The 21,359-nt window shown below is 40.0% G+C and overlaps 2 protein-coding genes across 2 annotated transcripts in view; both read right to left on the bottom strand.

Annotated features, from left to right (window-relative positions):
* The window catches only part of cd82b (CD82 molecule b), a 156,181-nt gene that overhangs the window by 84,505 nt on the left and 50,317 nt on the right, over positions 1 to 21,359 (bottom strand). The gene's annotated exons all lie outside the window — the stretch shown is intronic.
* si:dkey-29p10.4 (tripartite motif-containing protein 14) lies at positions 14,253 to 20,192 on the bottom strand. Its single transcript, XM_011475974.4, has 7 exons — positions 19,895 to 20,192; positions 18,126 to 19,006; positions 17,914 to 18,009; positions 16,400 to 16,648; positions 16,296 to 16,318; positions 15,248 to 15,402; positions 14,253 to 15,157 (listed from the first exon to the last, which is right to left on the bottom strand). The coding sequence occupies exons 1-7, from the start codon at positions 20,142 to 20,144 to the stop codon at positions 14,616 to 14,618; spliced, it is 2,196 nt and encodes a 731-aa protein (XP_011474276.1). The 5' UTR covers positions 20,145 to 20,192; the 3' UTR covers positions 14,253 to 14,615.

Below are 21,359 nucleotides of genomic sequence, written 5' to 3'. Positions count from 1 at the left end.
AGTTGTTTAAAGATTGTATTTGTTGTATTAAAAAATACAATTATTGGGCCACAAGCTCTCTGCTCTATACTACTCAAATGCGGAAAAATAGATTCAGATACGTCTTTGTTTTCCTCGTCTGATCTGGCGTCTGGTTCAAAACCGCATGGCTGGATAGTTCCAATAATGCTCATCATTTTTGTTTCACTTCTATTGTTAGAGTAGGGTGCTAGGTGCTCTGAGACAGCAGGAGACCTGATGAACAGAAAGCTTGCTGCTAGGCAGAAACTATGTCCTAAAAAACAACACAGGTTTTTGATTTTGGCCAAAAAACGAAAATCATAATAAAAAAAACCTCTGGGAATGCTTTCACAATAGATCAAAAGATGATTAAAGTGGGGTCTTTGAATTGTAGATACTGCAAACTAATTGATGCATTTTGTTATAAGATAATGGGCTGATGAAAATGTTGTGGAAGAAGGAAAACTGTGACTTCAACTTTGGGATTAGCCCCTAAACTGCCCAATAGTGGAGAACTCTTCAAAGAAAAAAATTAAATATCTCCTGTGCTCTTACCGAGAGCTATTTTTAGGACAAGGCTTATATTTGTTCCAGTCAAAAGAAAATCCAGCCTTTTTCTCCTCCTGCTTGATCCTCGGGGTTGGAGGTTTGGAACAAGAATATAACCCAGCTGCAATTGTTCGAGCTGTGAATTTAAGCCTCCGACTGGAGGAACAAATTATTAAAGCAAACACGGGTCTAATTTGAACTTTGGGACATTTTTATCCCTCAGGTTTGACTGTGGAGGCAGTGAGTTTCCTTTAAATCAGATTTCACATAGTGTGTGACTCACAATTGTTTCCCCAGCAGAAAATGTCGCAGCAGTGAGAAAATGAAATCGCATGACAAATGAGGCGCTTTAATTGAAGGTGCCAACAGGTCTCTTCCATGAGAAATGCTAATAACTTCATTAAAAACATATTAATTCTAATTCATTTCTAGTTTGAAATTGAAATTAGTGCTGACTGTGCCATCAGCTGAATATATGTATATACAAAACAGAAGTTTAAAAGGGGAATAAACCGCTTTGAAGCTCGTAATCCAATAAATGGAAGAGTAAATCTGAAAATGACTTTTTAAACACCCACGTCTGCTGATTATTGTTGTCTACGACTGGAGACAGAAAGGCATTAAGACTCTACTTACCTGCGAAAATAAATTTATGACTCTCCACACTTACTATTTTGACACTAATTTTACAGCATTAAGCCAGAAAACTACCAAGAGCTGGATTTGCCTTGGCATCTGGGGGGCTCTTTCTTCCCCTCCTTCTTCACCATCATCGCTGATACATAAATGAACATTCTTGCCCACGCACAGAAAAATGAAGATGTTTTAATATTTAATTAGGTCACTTTTATGTGGCCACAACAGCGATTTCCCTTGTATCTCATTAAAACCCCAAACTTTCTTCCAAATACCACTTAGTACGAGATGTTAATGCATTACATCCCAGTAAAAGTTTAAACAGGGGCAAAGAAAATAAAAGAGAATGATGAAAGGGAAAGAAACGTAATGGCAAATCTAAATCGAGTAGCCGGTTGCATGTCAGTAAACATGATTAAAAAGACGGATCTCTGGAGGTTGGGAAAGGTAACGAGAATGACTCCTAAATGTAATTTGTTTATGTGCTTCAAAAACACAAATTACAAGTAGTTTGGCTTTTACATTATCTCCATGTAGAGAAATATCTTCAGGGAAAAATAGAAATAAGGAAATTGCTTGCGTGGTACACATGATGGTAAACACTAAGGAACATTTCAGTAAACAGATCACAAACCTATGCCAGAATGTCTACATATGAGCACTCATGTGGCTGCTTTTTTGAGCTGAGGCCCATTAAAATCAAATGGACTGGGGTTAGTTAGAAAGTGTCTTGTGGGCTCATAAATTAACATGTGGGAATGTTCTCATGGAGATAATGGAAATGGAGCATCCGTCTTATCATTAGCACTGAGCTAAAAAGCTCAAATCTGTGAAAGTTTCAGGGCACATTTATTCACATGGCAGTGGCAAACTGTGCGTCTCCGAATGCATCATTAATGCTGAGCAAAACAGATGGTTTGAATTAGCATATGCTGCCACCCAAATGATGTGCTCATCAGGTTATGTCCTTTTATCATTCAAATAACAGTACCTTGCTTGTTATGAATGGTACTAAACTGGCCTGTCTGGATTTTAGATCACCTATGAAACTTTATTTAAATAACAAAAAGGCATACTTATGGTGTCGTCAGTTTAAAGACCCACTCCTATGATAGCTGGGCTTTTGGTGTTTTTAACAGGTTCTTGTTGCATTTTATCCTCTGAGGACATGAAAAAAAATTGTATTTTTGAGCATTTCTTTATTCAAATCATTGTGAATCAGGAGCAGACCAAGAAATGCTGTTTGTAAAAAGCTTCTAGCTGTGACATTGAACCTACGACAACAAGGAACAGGCTCCCTCCTCCACTCCATTCTGATGCATCCACTTGTAGACGACTAGATCCGTGCATGTCTTCATTTACAGACATCTGACAAAGCTGTACGATTGGATAGCTCTATTACTACTCACCGTTTTTGTTTGATGTTAACATTTTAACATTTGAGATGGATTTTATTTACTTCCTTCTAATGCACATAGGATGTACTTCAGTTCTAAAATCATGTTTTGGTTTTGAAAATGTCAAAAACCTGGAGCAAAGGAGTCAAACATGCAGGAGATTAGGCATGTAGTGAAAACTTTTAACAAACTCAAAGTGGGACAAAACTATAAACAAAAAGGTTGACAAAGCAGCTTATCTGAAAAGCAGACGCTTAAATTAATTGAGAGTGATTAATTTAACCCTTGTGCTATCCTAGGCACTTTAACGTTGGGAGTTGGGTCATCTGGACCCACTAGACAGTGCTCTGAACCTTTTTCTTCAATGATTTGTGATCTTCACTGGTGTCCATGGATTACATGAAATCTTTCCACCTTTATCCACCTTTGTCATGGTAGGGAGAACACGTCAATGCAAGGGTGGGGTCATCTAAGATAACACAAGGGGTTAAATGAAGACAGCTGTGGATAATAAGAGGCTGGAACCTGGTGTGACAGTGACAGGAAAACACAAAAGCGGAAAACGGAACATGACAAGAAACAAGAAAACTCAGCTGAAAATAAGCCAAATTAAAGAAACACCATCCTTATCGAAGAAGTTTTATATTTAAAAAAAGGCAAGAAGTTTATAGGAATAGGTTTCAGGATACGCAATGTTGGAGAGCATGGCGCGCTGTTTCTGTTTTCAAAATTCATGGTTTTATTTCCTCTGATAGTGCAGCAAAATTTGTTCCAAAATGCATTTTACTTGGAGTAAAATGTCTAAATCCTAACTTTTGAGTGGCTTTAGTGGACCTTGTCACCTGCGTAACCAGATTTGATTGATTGATACGTCAGCAAACCAATAAGGCACAGAATTATCTTGTTTCTTAGCTCAGTAATGTCAGCATAAACTTGTTTTAGCAGCCATTATTAACTTTTAAATGTTAGAGGAGAAGCTATGCTTCACACCATCACAAGCATGGCCACACATCAAAATCCATCATTTTATCGGTTTTAATAACAATTGAACAACAAGAGTGAGAAAGTGTTGTATCAGAGATCAGTTACACACAGGGAAGAATATGAATGAATAAATCAAAGAAAATACATAACATCACTTAGGAGAGCTTTGGAATAGAAAGAAGAAAAATTATGATTTAATTGGATTAACAAGACACAGCTTGAGCAGCAGCCCACAGGGGAATGCGGGGTGCAGCAGGATGTGGAAAAATGAAATCCAGCTCAGAACCTGCAATAAAGGGATTTGAAACTGCTGGGCTAAATAATTAACAGGTTGGAGGCTTGGAGCTGAGAGTCTGACTCTGCGAGAGCGGTTGTTTTGTTGTTAAGGGTCATTCTTGAGCAAACACAATTTAAACGTCAGTTTTTGTTGGATTGCCAAGAAAAAGTATAGACTGGGTGTCTTGCAGATTTCTGCTTTTACAAATGCATCGAGGTAAAAGTTGCGTGAGTTTGCGTAATGGAATACACCATGTGATCTGTCTAAAAAAGTTTCCGACTGCCTTCGCCTTATCAAAGACGTTCTCGAGTAAAGGCACACATTGATTTGTCCTGAATCCTGCTGACATGCTGTATTGATGGGGATGAAGAGGATGCAGAGTACATTTCAAACAGGATGTGAAATCAGAGCCAGGCTGGAGGTCTCTGTGCTGTCAGATGAAAATATAACAGTTCTCCAAGGACAGAAAGGGACAAATGACTTCTCTTACACTTCCCTCATCTCCACTCGGCTCGTCATCAGTAAATCCCCCATGGCCCAAGTGTAGGCTCTTCCATGTTTAGGTCCTTCATGCTTTTACATCAAAGGTAGCTTCAAAGGCCAAATTTGGATCAAACTACATTTATACTACCTTACTTTACAATAATATTCTTTGGAGACATTTAACTTACTGCCACAATCTGTCCTTTCAGGTTTAAAAGAGAAAGAGAAATGGTGGCAGACTTTAAATTTCCTAAAAGTACCGGTATTTTTCTTTGACTTTTTTCTAAATAGCTTTTTGTAAAAGCTTAGCTCCACCAAAAACATAAATAAGATGCATATGGATGATTGAGTAACAACAAACCCACATCTGATTTGGACATGTCACCAAGATTAAACATCACAGTGTTCCAAGAATTAACAATGTTTTAATATTAGTTTTACAAATAGTACCACTTCGATCATCTTTTGATCTATTTTAAAATGACTCCCAGTGGTATTTTAATTATGATTGTCATTTCTAGACAAAATAAAAAACTGTGTCTTTTTCTAGGACATAGTTTCTGCAGAGCAGCAGGAGTTAATCAGAAAATCACCTCAGACTGTTGCTGCAATGTAACTCCAGTCCCCTACCCAACCCTGTTACTGGGAGCTCTCCATTTACATGCTCTCTCGCTAGCCTACAGACCCTCATGCCCTCAACCCAATATTCGTGGTGCAAAAAAGGGTGAGTCATATTGGAGCTATCCACCCGTACAGTTTTTTCAAACAGAGTTCTTTCATCTTCTTCTGATTCACCATGGCTTGACTAATGAAATACTAAGGAAATGGGATTTTGAGCCAATTTTTCTTTATATATGGCCTCCATCTTGAGAAAAATTGCCACGAGAACATGTTAAAAATATTTAAAACACAATTTTCATCGGAGTGCGTCTTTGACGTGAGTCAACAATACCGGGAGATTCGATCATTGGAACAGATGAAGTCATCAGTAAAGATAACTTAACAATTGTACACATTATCTGAGTCCCAGATCTAAAATAATCCACTGATGCGTCTCCTCCTCCTTGTCACTCAGTGTAAGAAAACACAAACAAAAAGAGAAATGAGAAGAAACCACAACTCTGGACTGGAAGTTGAAATAATAAAATCATAAACAATATTTCAAATCTTTTGAGCATTTTATCAGGGGAAAGCGTAAAGGAGGTTTAAATTTTTTAAACATGTTCTAGCCAAACACTGTACAGTCAAAAGAATTATTAAGTTCAAAGGTCAACATTGAAGAGAAAAATGACAGCCATTCAGTTACCAAGTCGCCACAAACACAAATAAACTACTCAGCCAATGATTCTGCTTTTTCATTCACAAGTGCAACAGTACAATCTCTGTTTTGCGGCAAAGAGGTGCATTTTAGTTTAGACTGGGGCGGATGTCAACACTAGTCAAATTGGAATTGCACAACATGACCTTGAGGGGGAAACAAGCTCCTCATGAAGTATTTATATTCTAGGTGGGGGAAAGATTTAGAAACTGCCTCAAAATAATCTGCGAAATTTAAAACGAGCAAAGACTGCTGCAATTAGGAGACTATAGATAGCATCAGTAAGAGTGTATAATATGTATCCCACACAAATGTTTGAAATGTGAAAAATATAAAACATAAAAAATAGAACTTTAAGAAGAGTTTGGATGCACATACAAATATTGTTTTAATGTGATCATCACAAATCGTGTCATCTTGTCAGTTTACCACCATCAAATAATCAAAATTGTATTTGTTGGAGAACTGGAATATTAACCACAAATGCAAATGTTACACTCAGCTTTACAGTGCAACAACAAGCTATCAAACAGCTAGAAACAACAGAAATCAAGAATAAATGTGAGTGTGAAAATTGAAGAAACAAAAAAGACAAAACTCGATGCATCATGGAGATTGAAACCTTTTAGTTCCAACCACAAAATGCTTAACTCTAAAGTAAAATAAGCTGTGGTTTGTAAAGAGCAGCAGAAGATTTCGGTTCAATGATTCAGGTTATCCGTCATGGTTTGGTTAACTGTAAATATACGCACCAATCTCCTTGCAACACGATGTCATAGGGAGTTCTATGTTTCTGTGAACTTTTTATGAACTTCCCATAACTCTGCAGTCCTCAGCTTCAAACACAAGTTTAGGAGAAATTTAGTAGTTGAAGTTTAGTAGTCTTGGAGAAAGAAAGTTTAGTGGACCCTTATTAGAGCTTGCTTGTGACAAAGTAGGCTAAAAGTTACAGTGCTTCACATGTTTGGTAAAGCCAAAATGAGGAAGAAAAGGGTGTGAGGTGAGACTTTCACATTAGTCAGGGCCTACTTGTTCCCCTTTCTAGAAAACCCACTGCAGTCATTTTTAGTCACTCTCAATTACAGACATGCATGAAGAAACGTGGGCTTGAAATGTATTCAACTGTGACCAGCCAGTCACTCTGTGGACTCAAATACCATTTACATTTCACAAACTGCCCTAATTTAAAAAGGTAAATAAATCACGCATGTCGGCAAAAGCTCTCTGAAGATAAATAAGAAAGTGTGACAGAAAGATGCAGAGAGTGAAGTCTGAGAATAAAAACAACAAGTTTGAACTAACAGAGGGGAAAATTGTGAAATGGGTGATGATTTCATGGTAATTGGCATGCTTCTGTTGGGAATGGGAGTCACAAAAAGAAAAAGTCTCATTTTGAAAAACACCTCTCCCTGCCACAAATAATGCTGCACTCATTTCCAACCTAGTAAAAGCCCACCACATAATAATAAAAGGTAACTTTTCAGGCGCCTGGACTGAAGATGCCCTGTCTGCAATGTGCGCACTGGTGTTATTGGTGTCCATAAAGACAGCAATAATGCCACGATCCATAAAGCATATGTCCATCTGAAGGCACACAGCAACATAACAATCATCTCAAAAATAAGCTCAGAGCTTCACCTCCATCTGCGTTTGCTGTGTTCCAGCCAGCCGAGTGAAGATCTCAGGGTGGGGAAATACAAATGTTGGGTGATTACACTGAGCATGCAGTGCCTCCTGCGTCATAAAATAAAGCCCAGTCTGATTGCGCCGGGCAGATCTGATGGTCTCCCGCTGGTCCAGTTGCTTCATGTAACAGCTCCAGTACTGTGTGTGGAAATGCCAAGCCCTTCCTCCTTCACAGAGTCTCAGGGTGTGTTCATCTGCTTTGTATCAGAAGTGTTCCCAGCTGACATTTGGATAATGCTGGAATGAAAATGATAGAATATCTCACTAAGTTAAGGTGTCTTGTGATAATTTAGATTCATTGTTGCAAATTTGACCTAATTCGTTTTATTGTCAGCAATAAAATCCTTTATGATGCTGGCTGTTGTTCTTGGAGGTGTAGAGCAGGAAAATGCAGATGGGGCATTCTCTCTTTTCAATGATCTGCTCTAGTGTAGCTCTTAACTCCATTGGAAATTTGACACGTCTGCTAATAAGCTGCTACTTTTCTGCAGAGCTGGGAGGGCGTCACAGGAAAGAGGCAAAGAAGTGTTAAAAAAAAATAGGCTGCAGTTACAGGTTCAACAAACTATTTGTAGTGCAGTATGCTAATTGAGATTTCAGTGCTCCCAGTCAGAGAAGCTTTAAAAACATATCACTTTTTGATCTTTTTTCCCCCCGACTTTAACGTTCTTTTTCCAGCAATACCTGCAGCACACCTAAGGGCAACAGATGCACATCTTTCCTTCCTATTTCTCATATCCAATTATTTAGAGAAAAACAAATGGAAATTGATTTATAATCAGAAAAGTGATGTCAGAGAGAGACCAACCTTTCACTGCCTGCAATCTCACTGGGAATTTTGATGTGTGCGATGGGAATAATTACCCATTATTAAGCAATAAAAGAGGAAAGGCTAAGGTTTATTCATAAGCTACTTTTAGAAAACGTTTTTGAATAGAAATAGTATTTTCAACACGTAAAACAGCGTGCTTCAAATTCGACTGATGGAACTCAGACGTTGATGATTAATCGTTCTGATATAAAGGGAGATGAATTGATATAAGTGGTTCAAGGAGGGAATTCACAAATGCAGAGATCCATTTAGTATGCAAAAATGTTTGAAGCAAGTATTTAAAAAAAACAACAAACTCCGAAACTTTTTGAGGAGACAACATCAAAAGCAAAAAAAGGATTTTTGTAAAATTTGATTTACTTTAGAAAGAAAGACATAAAAACAGATTGTAGGACAAAAAAAGCTGTTACCTTGTACAATACCAATGGAAACTGGACAATAACTATTGGTGTAATTATTTCTCAAGTGTATTTTTAGTATAGGCTGCACGGTGGCGCAGTGGTTAGCGCTCTTGCCTCACAGCAAGAAGGCCTCTGGTTCAAGTTCTGGCTGGGGGACATGAAAAAACTACATCAACGGGGGACCTTTCTGTGTGGAGTTTGCATGTTCTTCCTGTGCATGTGTGGGTTCTCTCCGGGGTCTCCGGCTTCCTCCCACCGCCCAAAAACATGCTACATAGGTTAATTGGCTGCTCTAAATTGTCCATAGGTGTGAGTGTGAGAGTGAATGGGTGTGTGTTTGTGGACAGTCTACCCTGCGACAGACTGGTTTTTTTTATTTTAAATTTTTAGTATTATTCCTTATCTATCTCCTGTGACACTGTAAATTCCTCTTTGTGCGATCAAGAAAGTTGTACTAGATTGTATTCTAAAAAGGGCTGTGGAATCGTGTAGAGGTTAGCACTTAGAAAAAAGGCCCCAGTTCAAATGAGTCCTGTCTGTTTGGAGTTTGCATGTCTTCCTTGTGCATGCATGGGTTTTCTCCGGGCACTCCAGCTTCCTCCCACAGTCTAAACGTAAACATCTTAGGTTAATTGCTGACTGACCCTGAGTGTAAATCTGAGAGTGTGTGCCATTGTGTGTTTCTGTGTGGCCCGACAACAGACTGGCGAGCCTGTATGGCGCATATCACTGGATAGGCTCCAGCAACCCTGTGGTTCCAAAAGGGATTATAAAGGTTCTAAAGATGGATGGATGGAAAAAGGACCTATGAAACAAAAACGGTTTTGGTTCATCCTCCAAAGCTATTGTTAGAATGTGCATTGAGGAGAAGTGACACACCCCTCACCGAATAAGTCTTTAAGACCCACGTTACTCATCTTTTTTTCTATTGTAAACGCATTCCCAGTGGTCTTTTAATTATGATTATACCTTTTTCATCCAAAATAAAAAACGGTGTGGTTTTCTGGGACACAGCTTCTGCAGAGTCGCAGTAGTTCATTAGAAATTCACCTCCGAGTTGTGGGCGGAGCAAGCCTTCTTCTCCCCAGTTGCTGAGAGCTCCCTGTTTAGGTTTACAAGCTAACTTACAGCTCCATACTACCCCAGCAACAAAAAAAGCGAGCAATATTGAAGCTATCCAGTCGTTTTGACCCAGATTCCAGCTCAGACGAAGAAATTCAAGATGTGCATGGATCTATGTGTCTTCAAGTGGATGCATCAGAATAAAGTGGTGCAGGCTGCATGTTGTATTTTCTGTGTTACATAAAAGCTCATTTTTAAACAGCATTTCTTCATCTGCTCCTGATTCACAACAATTTAAATAAAGAAACACTCAGAAATACAATTTTAATCTTAATTTTCTTTATTATGTGTCCTCCATCATGAGAAAAATGCCACGAGAACAAATTAAAAACACCAGAAACACAATTTATTTTTCTTTTCAGAATGGGTCTTTGAACAACAAGCAACAATTGCTGATAAAAGCTTAGTTCTGCAGATCCACCTCTGCTTAGTGAAGCACAAAGATTATGTATGAAGTGATTATAAAGGAAATTAAACTAGACAAAAAGCAAAGCAAAATAATAAAAACAAAAGATTTTGTTGCTATGCCACCAAATAAATGTCTCAGTTTAAATTTTACTTTAGTTTTAGTATGGCTAGAGTCACTTCAAAGCTTGTTTTGCAGCTCTTTTATGTATAACAATATGCACTTTTTATTTTCTAATGAGAAACTTCTGATTTGGGGAGAGGAAATTGTTGTTTTTCTGTGAGCTGCAATACTATATAAAAACATTTAGAGGTGGATTGTATATATAATATGATAATAATAATAAGATAATTTCAGAGTTTTTTTTAATGGCTTTTCTTATTTGCAATCCGCTGTAGGTCAAACACAGGGGTCCGACACGTTTCCTGTTATAGATTTGATACTTGGATTAAAGCAGAGATTAAATATGATGCTCAGGAGTGAGAATACTTTCACATACAGGAAATTCAGTGAAAGAAATGGAATAATAATAATAATAATTATAAGAAGAAGAAGAGCATTGAAATAATGTCTAAACAATCAAAAATGACACAACTTTTTGAAGAGAATTATTAGGGAGCAAAGTTTTAGATGATTTTTATGAAATAAGAGATTTCTTGTTTTATATTTTTTTGGAAATTAGGAATATGCTCTTCAAATCTAACCCCTTTCACAAGTTGCTGAATGTTTCATGAAAGAAACAATAGTATGTGGTTAGAAGGCTCCTTCAAGAGCCCGAAAATCCTGTACAAACACTCTGTCACCTCCTGAGGCTCTGTCTTCCACTGACCTGTTCTCTAACCTTCTTGCCGATGAGCCGAGAGAAAAGAGTGCTGGGACAGGCATATAAATAAGTAATGCAGAAGATACTGCTGATATTCTGAGTGATGATGGATCAGGAGAGCGGCGCAGTGTGGGGGAAGGGGGAGACATGCTGACAATGAGGTTGACTACAGGGACCGTGACACAAATGCCATCGCTCCCCCCCCCCTCATTGTGTGTTGGCACATCTGTGGCTGAAAGTCCAGCATAGTGGAGGTTGGGTTACAAATGTGTCTGAGTCCAACTGGTGCTGCTATATTGCACACAGTTTTAATGCCGTTGTGTCTCTGCACCCCTGACGGTCGTGCAGATTGATTTTCCTGGGTAAACGGGAATGGAAAAAGTCTTCATTCGTGCACCAGCAATAGGCACATTACTTCTCCCTTCTCTCATTTCCACGAAGTGTACCAAGCCTGGCAGGTGACTGGGTCAGACATGTGAGAGTCTTTGCTCCCCCGGGCTCACCACCTGTTACCATGCCGACTGACAACACGACCACATAGGTGTCTGCACAGGCTGTGCCAGCCCTTGGCCGTACTTGCATACAAGAAAAGGTCTTGATCTAATAATGCTTCACATTCCAGTTATGACAAATGTCAACTGCAGCTGGTGACGCAAAGATATTCTGATTAACGCTTTATTGGCACTTTGGATTAAAGCAAATAAACTGAAGCCTTACCAAGATCATAACAGTGCTACTATTTTGAGGGATTTTAGCACTTCTCTGAAGCTATTTGGCAAGCTCTGCTTGTTGAGCCGATGGAAATGTTATGTTGCTACAATAATAGAAAAGTTCCAGGTCTTAAAGGGAGCTGAAACCATCAAGATAAATGACAAAGACTGAAAAGACAAAGAACCGTTTCAACAATTGGCACATGGATTTTATTTAATAATCCATCATTGTTAGGTGTCAGTTCCTTTCTTAGAAAAGAAAGAAGAAAATATTGTTTATGCCACCATTCTATTCAAACAAGAAGGCTGGCTGCCATAATGTGGGTGTTGATTTCTTTTTTTTTAAGTCCCGAGCTGCAGAATCAGGTTTCACTGACGATTATTCTTTCTTTTCACTGCATTTGATTGGCTGTTGTTGGTGACCTGATAGCATCATCAAGGTCACCCTATGGTGACATTGGTGGCATTTACATGGTGTCCTCAAGGTAGAAGTGCTGGAGCTCCAATGGGTCCACATGATACTTGCACTTAAAATTCACATTTTTGTCACAAAAACTATATAAAAAAGAAAGAGCATCCACTTCCTGGGAGCTACTTCATCTCCTTATCAATGTTGGCTTATGAATGACAGCTGTGCTTTCACGATAAATCTCAGGAGAAAGCTTGTCCAATCTGCTTTACAAAGAAAAGAGAGCATGTTTCCTTTCTTTTTTGTTTGTTTCTTCTTCCACCTACATTAAAACAGTTTAGTCTCAGCCTTTCCAGATCAACTTGTCATGTTTTTTTAACACCCCTGATGCTCTTATGTGCACATTTTGACACAAACAGACAGAATGTACGCCTGTTTGTTCTATGACTGGGGCTGTTGATGCAGCATTTTTCCTGAATATTATATTTTAATTCACTTTAGGAGGTTTTTTTCCTTCATAGTTTTTCTGACAATTTCCAAAGAGCCTCAAGGTGATTTCTTATTAAAAGCCCAAAGTGGATTTCTAATGATAGCTATATAAAAATCAATCCATGAAGGTTGCTTGAAAAATGTTGATTTAAATACTGAAGGCTGGCTCAAGATTTATTTTCCTTTATAAAATGACACAATCTATTGGCTACTGGTCTGAGTTTAGCAGAGACGGTTGTTAGTGCTGCAAGCTTGCTGCTGCAACAAAAAATCTTTCATTTGGAGCAACAAATAATCGACTTTTCAAAGATCACTAGTGATGGTTCGACTTAAAGTAATCTAGCGCCATGTCGCCATCGCTGCAGCCACAAACAGAGTGGAGGAGTGACGTGTGGCATTACGGAAACGCTTCAATGGAAGTGCTGCTGTCTAACATTTGACCTCGATTATTTCATGCCATTCCACTTCACCGGCAGTAATGAGGGGTAAGAGTGTGCAGTCTGAAAGAGAGTGCTGCCTGAGCCTTGGCACTGGGATCTATTTTGACCTGTTCTGTGCACCACTTTTTCATATGCTGCCTGAGGAGGAGACTTTTTTTCCCCCTTTTTCTCCATGGAAATAGCAGATTATATAACAATATTTCCTAAACTTGATACATGTGGATGCATGAGTGAACACAAAAGCTCTAATTTTAGTTCTACATCTTAAAGTAAAATTAGCTGAGTATTGTCCTCTGAGATTATGACAATAGTCATTCAGACGCTTTTGTTGCTTTATAACAAAAAACAAAACAAAAGCATTGACTGAGTAATTTATTAGTGTTCTGACATAAGGAGTTGAATGCCGCCCCCAAACACACACCCATGTGCAGGAACCAGACTCAAAGCTCTTCTGACAGAAAATTTTCACTTAGTGGTGCTTTATTTTTTCCACTATTATTACCTAATGCACTGTTCTGTGCTAACATACAAGTAGTTTAGTAAAAGCATAGCCTAGTCGAGGGCCACACAATGATAAGGAAGAACAGAATTTAATTAGACGTCCGATTCTTCTCTGACATGTCTCCTCTTGCTTTCGTATGTCAGCTCTCAGAGAGGGAAAAAGGAACCCAGAAGGTTTGTGATTACCTTTGGGGCTTCAACTGTGAAATTGTGGTCATGGTTGAATGGTGCACCTGGGTAAATGTACTCCAAATCTCTGAGTGTTTGAAATTAAGCCAAAGGAAAAAAGTCTATCAATGGAGGAAGCAGATACCTTTTTGGAACGATGGCTTATTGATGGGTTTACCCATCTGTGCTTCTTTGTGGAAACTAAAAAAAACATGTATTTCCTTTGAATTCAGTCATGACTGACTGTGAGGTGTTTGCTGCTGGAATACATTTGATCTGAAAGTGATCTGTTGACAGCTGTCCATGAACCAGAATGTACTGAGTGGTTGTCCAGGAGGAATTCTGTTAAACGCCTCTTTGATCCCTCAGTCACGGCGTCTGTAACCAACTCAGAATAAATGAGCCTTGGATATCTCAAGGAGAGGGGCTGTTTGGGGAAGCGTTAAGATGTGTGTTGCGCTATAAAAAGTTGGAGCCAAAGGCTGCGTTTGTTGTCAGCGGAGCTCCGAGGCTGTGGGGGCAGGGAGATTTCAAAGCCAGCACCTGTTGAGGGGAAACATCACCCACACCTGCACCTCCATTTAAACTGGAGTGAGAATCCCCACACGCAGAAACCCATGCTTTCGTTTGCATTTGAAGCTTTTTATTGAGTAAAAAGACATCATAAGAAATCCTTCGGAAAAATCTGAGAACTTGTTTAAAGGTTTTTAGCAAAGACATATAAGAACAGCTCACATTTCACTTAGAAACACCTTTGATTTTTTCATTTTAAAAACCTTTTAAAAAATGTAGAAAATGATCAATGGAATGTAAAATAACCAACAAATTACCTCTCATTTATTCTCTTATTGCTGTACTGATATGAACCTGTATTCTGGATAAATGCTCCTGATGCCAAGTTTAGAAGAATAAATGAAAAGATCTCTTTATAGAAAGATAAAACTTTCAATTATTCTGAAATTAAAAAGCAGAACTGATGTCTGCCTACTGGAACAGGTCACACATGGCAAGCCGGGTTTTAGAAACAGAAAAGGCTGGGTACAGAGGGCTGGAAAAGCTGTGCTTGAAGTAATGCAACAAAACAAGACTGCCCCCTGGTGACGCGTTGAAAAATGACAAGCTGCCATCCTCGAAGTCTAGGAACACGCCGAGCGTTTGAAGGCCATCCGTCTTCACTGGGATCGATTCTTTGTTGTGAAGCGCCTCCAGCTTCTTTTTGTCACATGCCAGGCACCAGGAGCAACTGTTGAATCCCAGACGGGAGTTGTCCTTCTGGCCTTTCCTTTCCATCTGACTCTCGCACAGCCCCACCTTCCAGCGGCCGTCGTCCACGGGCACGTTCACCTCCCAATACCAGCGGCCCTTCTCCAGGATATTGGAGGCCAGGACTTGTGGGAAGGAGGTGAAGCGAGACTCGTGCTCTGCGTAGGCCTGTTGGGTCTCGCTGTAGCTCACTTTCCTGTTGTTGTCAGACAGCTGCAGTTTGGGATGAGCTGTGTCTTCATCCAGGACGGGGATTATTCCATCTGAGGGTAGAGACGATCAAGACACCTTCATGAGACACTTCATGTGACATTTGGGTGTAGTAATACACTCAAAAGCAGCACTTGTCTTACACTGCAGTCTGTAGAGGTCTCTGTCTTTGCCAGGCATGTTGATAATGACCGTGTCCAGACGTTTCTCCGTCCAGGTCTTCAGGCAGTTCAAACGGGCGCAGTCAACTTCTTCTGGTGTTTCAAACAGCTCCACACAGCTCCCAATGCCACTCACTCTACAAAGGAAGTGTGCAATCAAAACACACCCTTAAAAGAGTAAAAAAAACCATAAAACCAAACAGTTTTTTGCTATGTGATGCCATGAACCCTAAAGATTCCACTTTCAAAAACAGAAATCTTAAAATATTTATTTAGAACATTTACACTGAACATGATTCACGCATCAAATTTGCGTCAGCTGCTGTTCTTTTGACACGGATCAAATTCACTATTCAACGCTTGTCCAAAAATGTCTTCATAAACGTGATGCTCCAGAAATGTGTGGGAGGAGCTACAGTCAAAGGTTTTTAGCCTCACTGCTACATGGAAGCATTGACTGTATATCTCATTTACAGTCAACGCTTATGCAGTCCATGAAGACACGGAGGATGATGGAAGATCAGATTCATTTCATTTGAAGAGCTTTACAAAGGCGTCGGTAAGCCCGTCTCCATGTCTGGGTTCACGAGATCATCCAGAGACTCTCTCAGAGCGGCGCATCTAAGAAAAAATACGATAAAGTTCAGGAGAATGATCAGATTCTTGTCTGTGTTGGTTTTGGACCTATAATTGGTTGTGCAGGCAAAAAAGATCTAGAGAGAGCCCAAAGAACACGTGAGACTTGACTGTGGAGGAGTCATTAACACGTCACGAGTTCTTGATTGGTTGATGCAACGTAAATTCTTTGCTAAAGTTCTGATATTTGAATATCGAGCCATGACGCTGGAAATGTGGTGCTGCTAGACCGCCGCGCCACGCCTCACGCTCAAATTGCCCTACAGGACCTCTGATCGTGTCTGTACATCGACTGGACGCCGCTGATGCGTGAATCCCATTCGGTCTTTACGTAGCTTAAGAGTTTAAATTAATTTACAACCAAAATATAGAGTTCAATGCAATAATTACTTACAGTTGAGAAACCTTGCAGTATTCCTGCAACACAAAAAGGCAGATTTATCAAACTGTATGAATGAATCTGATAGAAAATGCTGTTTTATTTGTTCTTCAGCTGACCATGATAAAGACTTGGTCCTGGACACGTTTGTCTGCTTTGGCGTCAGCCAGACCCTCCAGGGTGTGCAGGCTTTTCTGGATGCACTGCAGCGTCTTCTGGAGAGAAGACAGCTTGTCTTCGAGGCCCCCCAGGACCCTTTTCTCCTCCTTTAGGATGCACTGCAGAGCCGACTGCTCCTCCTGGTCCAAAGCCTCCCGGATGGCTCCATACTGCTGCTTCACACTTTCCTGAGCTTTGGTTAGAACAACCTGAGCACAATAAGAATGAGTGTCAGAAAAACACAACAAAACAGGATTCTTCATCTGGAAATTGGTTGAAATTCCTCCAGAGGAACTGACCAACAATTACTGGAAATCTGTCTTTGGACTTGATGTATCATAAAAAACAAAAACGCGTTTAAAAAACACATTTTTTAAACAATTATACATAAACAACCTTTTCTAATTCTTTCCAAAAAGACTGAAATGTCATTCTTTTCTGTCTTTTATAATTTATCTTAACAAAAAATGCATTTTTGAGGTCATATTTTTGACAAGAAAAATGTCTGAAATCCAAAAGAAATATCTATAAACATCAAATTACTTTCTAGCCAAACATGTTTTCCCATTCTTTAAAATGAACAAATTAAATGAAAAAAAAGAAACATTAAGAACCAAATATATATTTGTAGAAAGAACTTTCTCCACAGAAAAAAAAGAAAACAAAAAATAGGAGCCAGTTCGATATATTTATATAATTTTGACTTTATTTGTGAAACACTGTGCTGCATACGGTTGTTGAAGCACTTTTGGACGTATTACTTTTGTTTATTGATAGACACAGAGGACAGTGGGCGTGTCGTCTGTGTGTGTGGCAGTCTTTTGACCGTCCCATATGCTTTTTTTCCCTCTAACTCTCTAAATCACAATGTACACAATGGTGTAAACATAATAACTGAATAAGAAGAACCTTAAAGAGGCGGATTGTTCTCTCTGGATGCTGAGCTACATGGAAGAAGCCAGCCCCTGACGGCGCTGATGTCATCACAAACAAACAAACAAATGAATGAATGAAACTCTGAGAACACCTTAACAGCCAGAGAGGCATTACAAAAAACTCACAGGCTACAGGACCCTGTCTTAATATGTACAGATTGAAAGGAACTGGTTAATTTACAGTTTGTTTAGACGCTTATAAACAGGAATGTCCGACAAAAGTGACAATTGGCATGTTGGTCGCAAGAGGGCACCAAAACCCACAACGAAGGTTGTCGAAGACAAACTTCTGAAGTTAAAAGAGGACGCGTGCGAAGATGCTGGAGAGGTGCATTCCAGAAGATATGAAAAATAATTAGAACATGTTCAAAAATGTGGTAGGGCAAGAATGGTCATTCTGACAAATATGACTGAGTGATAGCCGTTTATTCCTCAATAGAAGTCTATGGGATTTTGGCTTCCTGGAGCCAGCAGAAACTTCCTGCTTGGAACATGGGGGGGGGGGTCGAAAATATATATAAATGAAGGTTTCAACTCACTCTGGATGTTTCTTTCTTCTCTCCGAGCTGGCTCACTCTGTTCTTCACCTGCTGCTCCGTCTCCTGCAGTTGTTTGATCTCCTCTTTCAAGTTTGCCTGAGAAAATCACAAACACAAATGTTTGTTAATTTTTTTGACCTACTAACTGCTGATTACCCGGATAAAGTGAAGCAAAAGCCTACTGTAAATCTATGTGAAGCTGCTGCACTCACCCGGAGCTGGTTCTCTGCCTCCCTGATGCTGATGCAGGCATGGTCCCGGTGGGAGCCAATGAGCGTACACACAGTGCACACACACATTTCACACTGGCGACAGTAGATCCGGTTGACCTCCTGGTGCTCCTGACACTTCCAGAGGGAGATGTCCTCCACTGGAGAAATCAGGGTGTGGCTCTGGAAGACTGGGGACTCCAGATGAGGGAGCAGATGCTCTTTGCACATGGAGGCCCCACACACCAAACAAGTATTTACTGCTGGCTGACACCCCGTTTTAGGGCAGTAATGGCAAGGGACGGGGGTGCTGGTTTTGTTCTCTGGTTGGAGGAAAATGCTGACATGGATTGGGGATCCTGAAGTAGATTTTGTTTTTTTAGGGGATACCGGAGACCCCCCGCTAACTTGGTTTAGACGAGACAAACCCTGAATGGAAGGCTTGCTGCCGCAGTTGGAACTGCCAGGCGCTGCGGATGGCTTTGACATTGCATGGGTAACTGGCTTTGGGGTCACAGAAAGAGGTGCATCGCACAGATCTATCTCACTGGAAGTGTCCGAGTCTTCCACCAACTCTGCCGTCTTCCTTGAGGTGTCTTGCGGGCCAACGTTTTCATTCGGGACAGGTCCATCACCTTGATCTGACCGCGCATGGAGGGCACCCACTGCTTCCCGAGACATCCCCCCGCCAGGCGGCTTGTTGGGGTTCAGCGACGCAGAAGTAGTAGGCTCCACGTCGCCTGACGCCTCAGCATTTGATCGCTTGGAGACAGGTTGCTCTGGAATCTGTGAGCTGGCCTTCCTCTTCCCTAGGAGCCTGCTGGTCAGAGAGGACGTCTTTTGTTTCAGGTCGGAGGTGGTTTGTTCCACATTATTGGACGACCCTTAACAAAAGAAAACAGACAATTAAAATCTGGTCAGGCTGAGGGTTAATGTTTTAGAAAACAGCTATAACTATATCATCCCTTAGAGGAATCATCTTAAACCTGACAAATTTTGAACATACATATTTAATAAATGGCGTCGACATCTTTGAGAACACTTACTTTAGTAATTTATAAACCTGCTGAACATTTCCAAAAACTTTTACATAAAACTTCAAAGTTTCATCACGATTCCCCTTTTAACATCAGGTTATGTATTAAAATTCTTATTATGAAAAATTAAAACAGTAGTTGGAAACTCCTCCAGACAAAAATGAGGGTTTAGTTTACCGTGATCAATCAAACGCGTTACAGCGTGTTTCACTGTCGATAACGAAATACATCAAAGGCAAGGCAAAGGTCCAAAGTCCAGGTCTCGCGCTGTTTTAAAAATATGTGTGTGTGTGTGTATATATATATATATATATATATATATATATATATATATATATATATATATATATATATATATATATATATATATATATATATATATATATATATATAATTTAAGATATAGTGGAAAATGTGCAGTCCGACATGCTTATAAGTCTAAATGAGCTAAAACTGCTTTGTAAGAAATCAATCTTAAATAAATTCCAGAACGTATTTGTGGATGAAAGGCTTAAAACGGAAGTTCCTCGTGACACCGAACCGCTGAGAAAGTCCAACATTTTGGAAACAATCACCACCTATAACTGTTTATTTTCATTAGTTCGAATGTTAAAACACGTTTATGCACTTTTTTTTTTTTACATAACTCTGACCCTAGTTTTATGTTAATGTATGCCAATGTTTCTTATATGTTTAGCCACTTTGTCACAAGTTTGGCATTAAGTTGAGCTGTACCTGCAGAGCCGCGTGCCTGCACCGGTCGGCCGGGAGTGGGCGGCCGGATGAGGCTGCTGTCAAACGGGAGAGTCTGGTAAACGGTTTTGCACCTCCACTCCGGACAGTGGTATGGTCCGGTAGGGGTGACGCTCCATAAATCTCCGATACATCGCTGGCAGAACCGGTGGTTGCATTTCAGCACAACTGGGTCGCGGGTTAACTCGTCGCAGAGAGGACACTTCGCGGGGGTATCCAGCACGGCCCCCATTTTGTTTTGTTGATGTTGGTTTCTGTTTCCGCAATGGCAGGGGGGGTAGGGGCGTGGCCAAACATTTGAATCTCGCCCCTCCCATCTGCCACTCTTAAAGGTACAGTACACATCAGAGTCGCGGTGATGACATTTCTTTTTTTTTCTGTGCGAAAAACATGTGTCTAAAAAAGCTTCTGAATTTTATTATTGCAAAATAAAACTTGCTGTCTGGTTGGCAGAGAAGTACCATCTTCAGTTTCCAATCCAAGCACCTTTTGAGCTATTTTAAAAGTGTTCCCACTGGTCTTTTAACACACTTTTATTTCAGACTCAGATGTGGTCCATAGAAAAAGATACAAATACAGTATACATAATAAAAAGTAAAAAGATATAAATTAAAAAGAGTATAATCGCTGTATCCAGTGTTTCCTCAGGGCAGAAGTGTAGCGGCATGAGCTTCTTTTGGGATCAGTCAGAGACATGATAATTATTAATTAATTATGATTACTGTTTTTAGCCAAAAACAATAACCCTGTGTTGTTTTCAAGGACATAGTTTCTGCAGAGTGGCAGTACATTCATTTGTGGGGGGAACATTGACATGGGACAACCCTGCCCTCCCTCCCCATTACTGAGAGCTTTCTGTTTACACACTCCCCGCTAGCTTAGTGCCTCAACCCCAACCTAACATTATCAGTGCAACAAAGATGGGAAGCAATATTGGAGCTGTCCTGCCACTAAGCTTTGTGCCTGATGCTTTGACGAGGAAAACAAGGACGTACATGGATGGTCTCTTCTGGAAGAAGATGCCCTCTTGGACTAAACTGAGGAAGGAGGAAGCACGGACCCCTGGTTTTAAGCCACAGAGTGACACTCCTGATGTGCGTTATAAAGTACGCTACAGTACAGTCTGTTGTTCTGAATAAAAAACCTTTTATGTTGAGCAATATTCCAATGTTCTTTAATAAATGTTTCACAAAGCATCAGAAATGTTTAAGAAGGGTTTTTGATGAGTAAGGACCAGTGACGGACAATCTTCACCTGCTGTGTGTGTGTGTGTGTGTGTGTGTGTGTGGGGGGGGGGGTTCTTCGTGTTCATGAATTTGGCATGTTCGCGGGTGTCTCTAGTGCCTACACCCTACTTGATGAAGTTAGCAGGATTTGTGAGATATTGTAATTATCTGTAAATCCTTTCAATTTAAAGAAAAAGACAATTTCAAAAAATATCAATACT

This window comes from Oryzias latipes, chromosome 6 (assembly GCF_053564925.1).
Source record: "Oryzias latipes strain Hd-rR chromosome 6, Olatipes_Hd-rR_3.1".
In the NCBI taxonomy this organism is placed as follows: domain Eukaryota; kingdom Metazoa; phylum Chordata; class Actinopteri; order Beloniformes; family Adrianichthyidae; genus Oryzias; species Oryzias latipes.
Note: the sequence above shows the minus strand (reverse complement) of the source record. Positions and strands in the feature narration are given on the sequence as shown.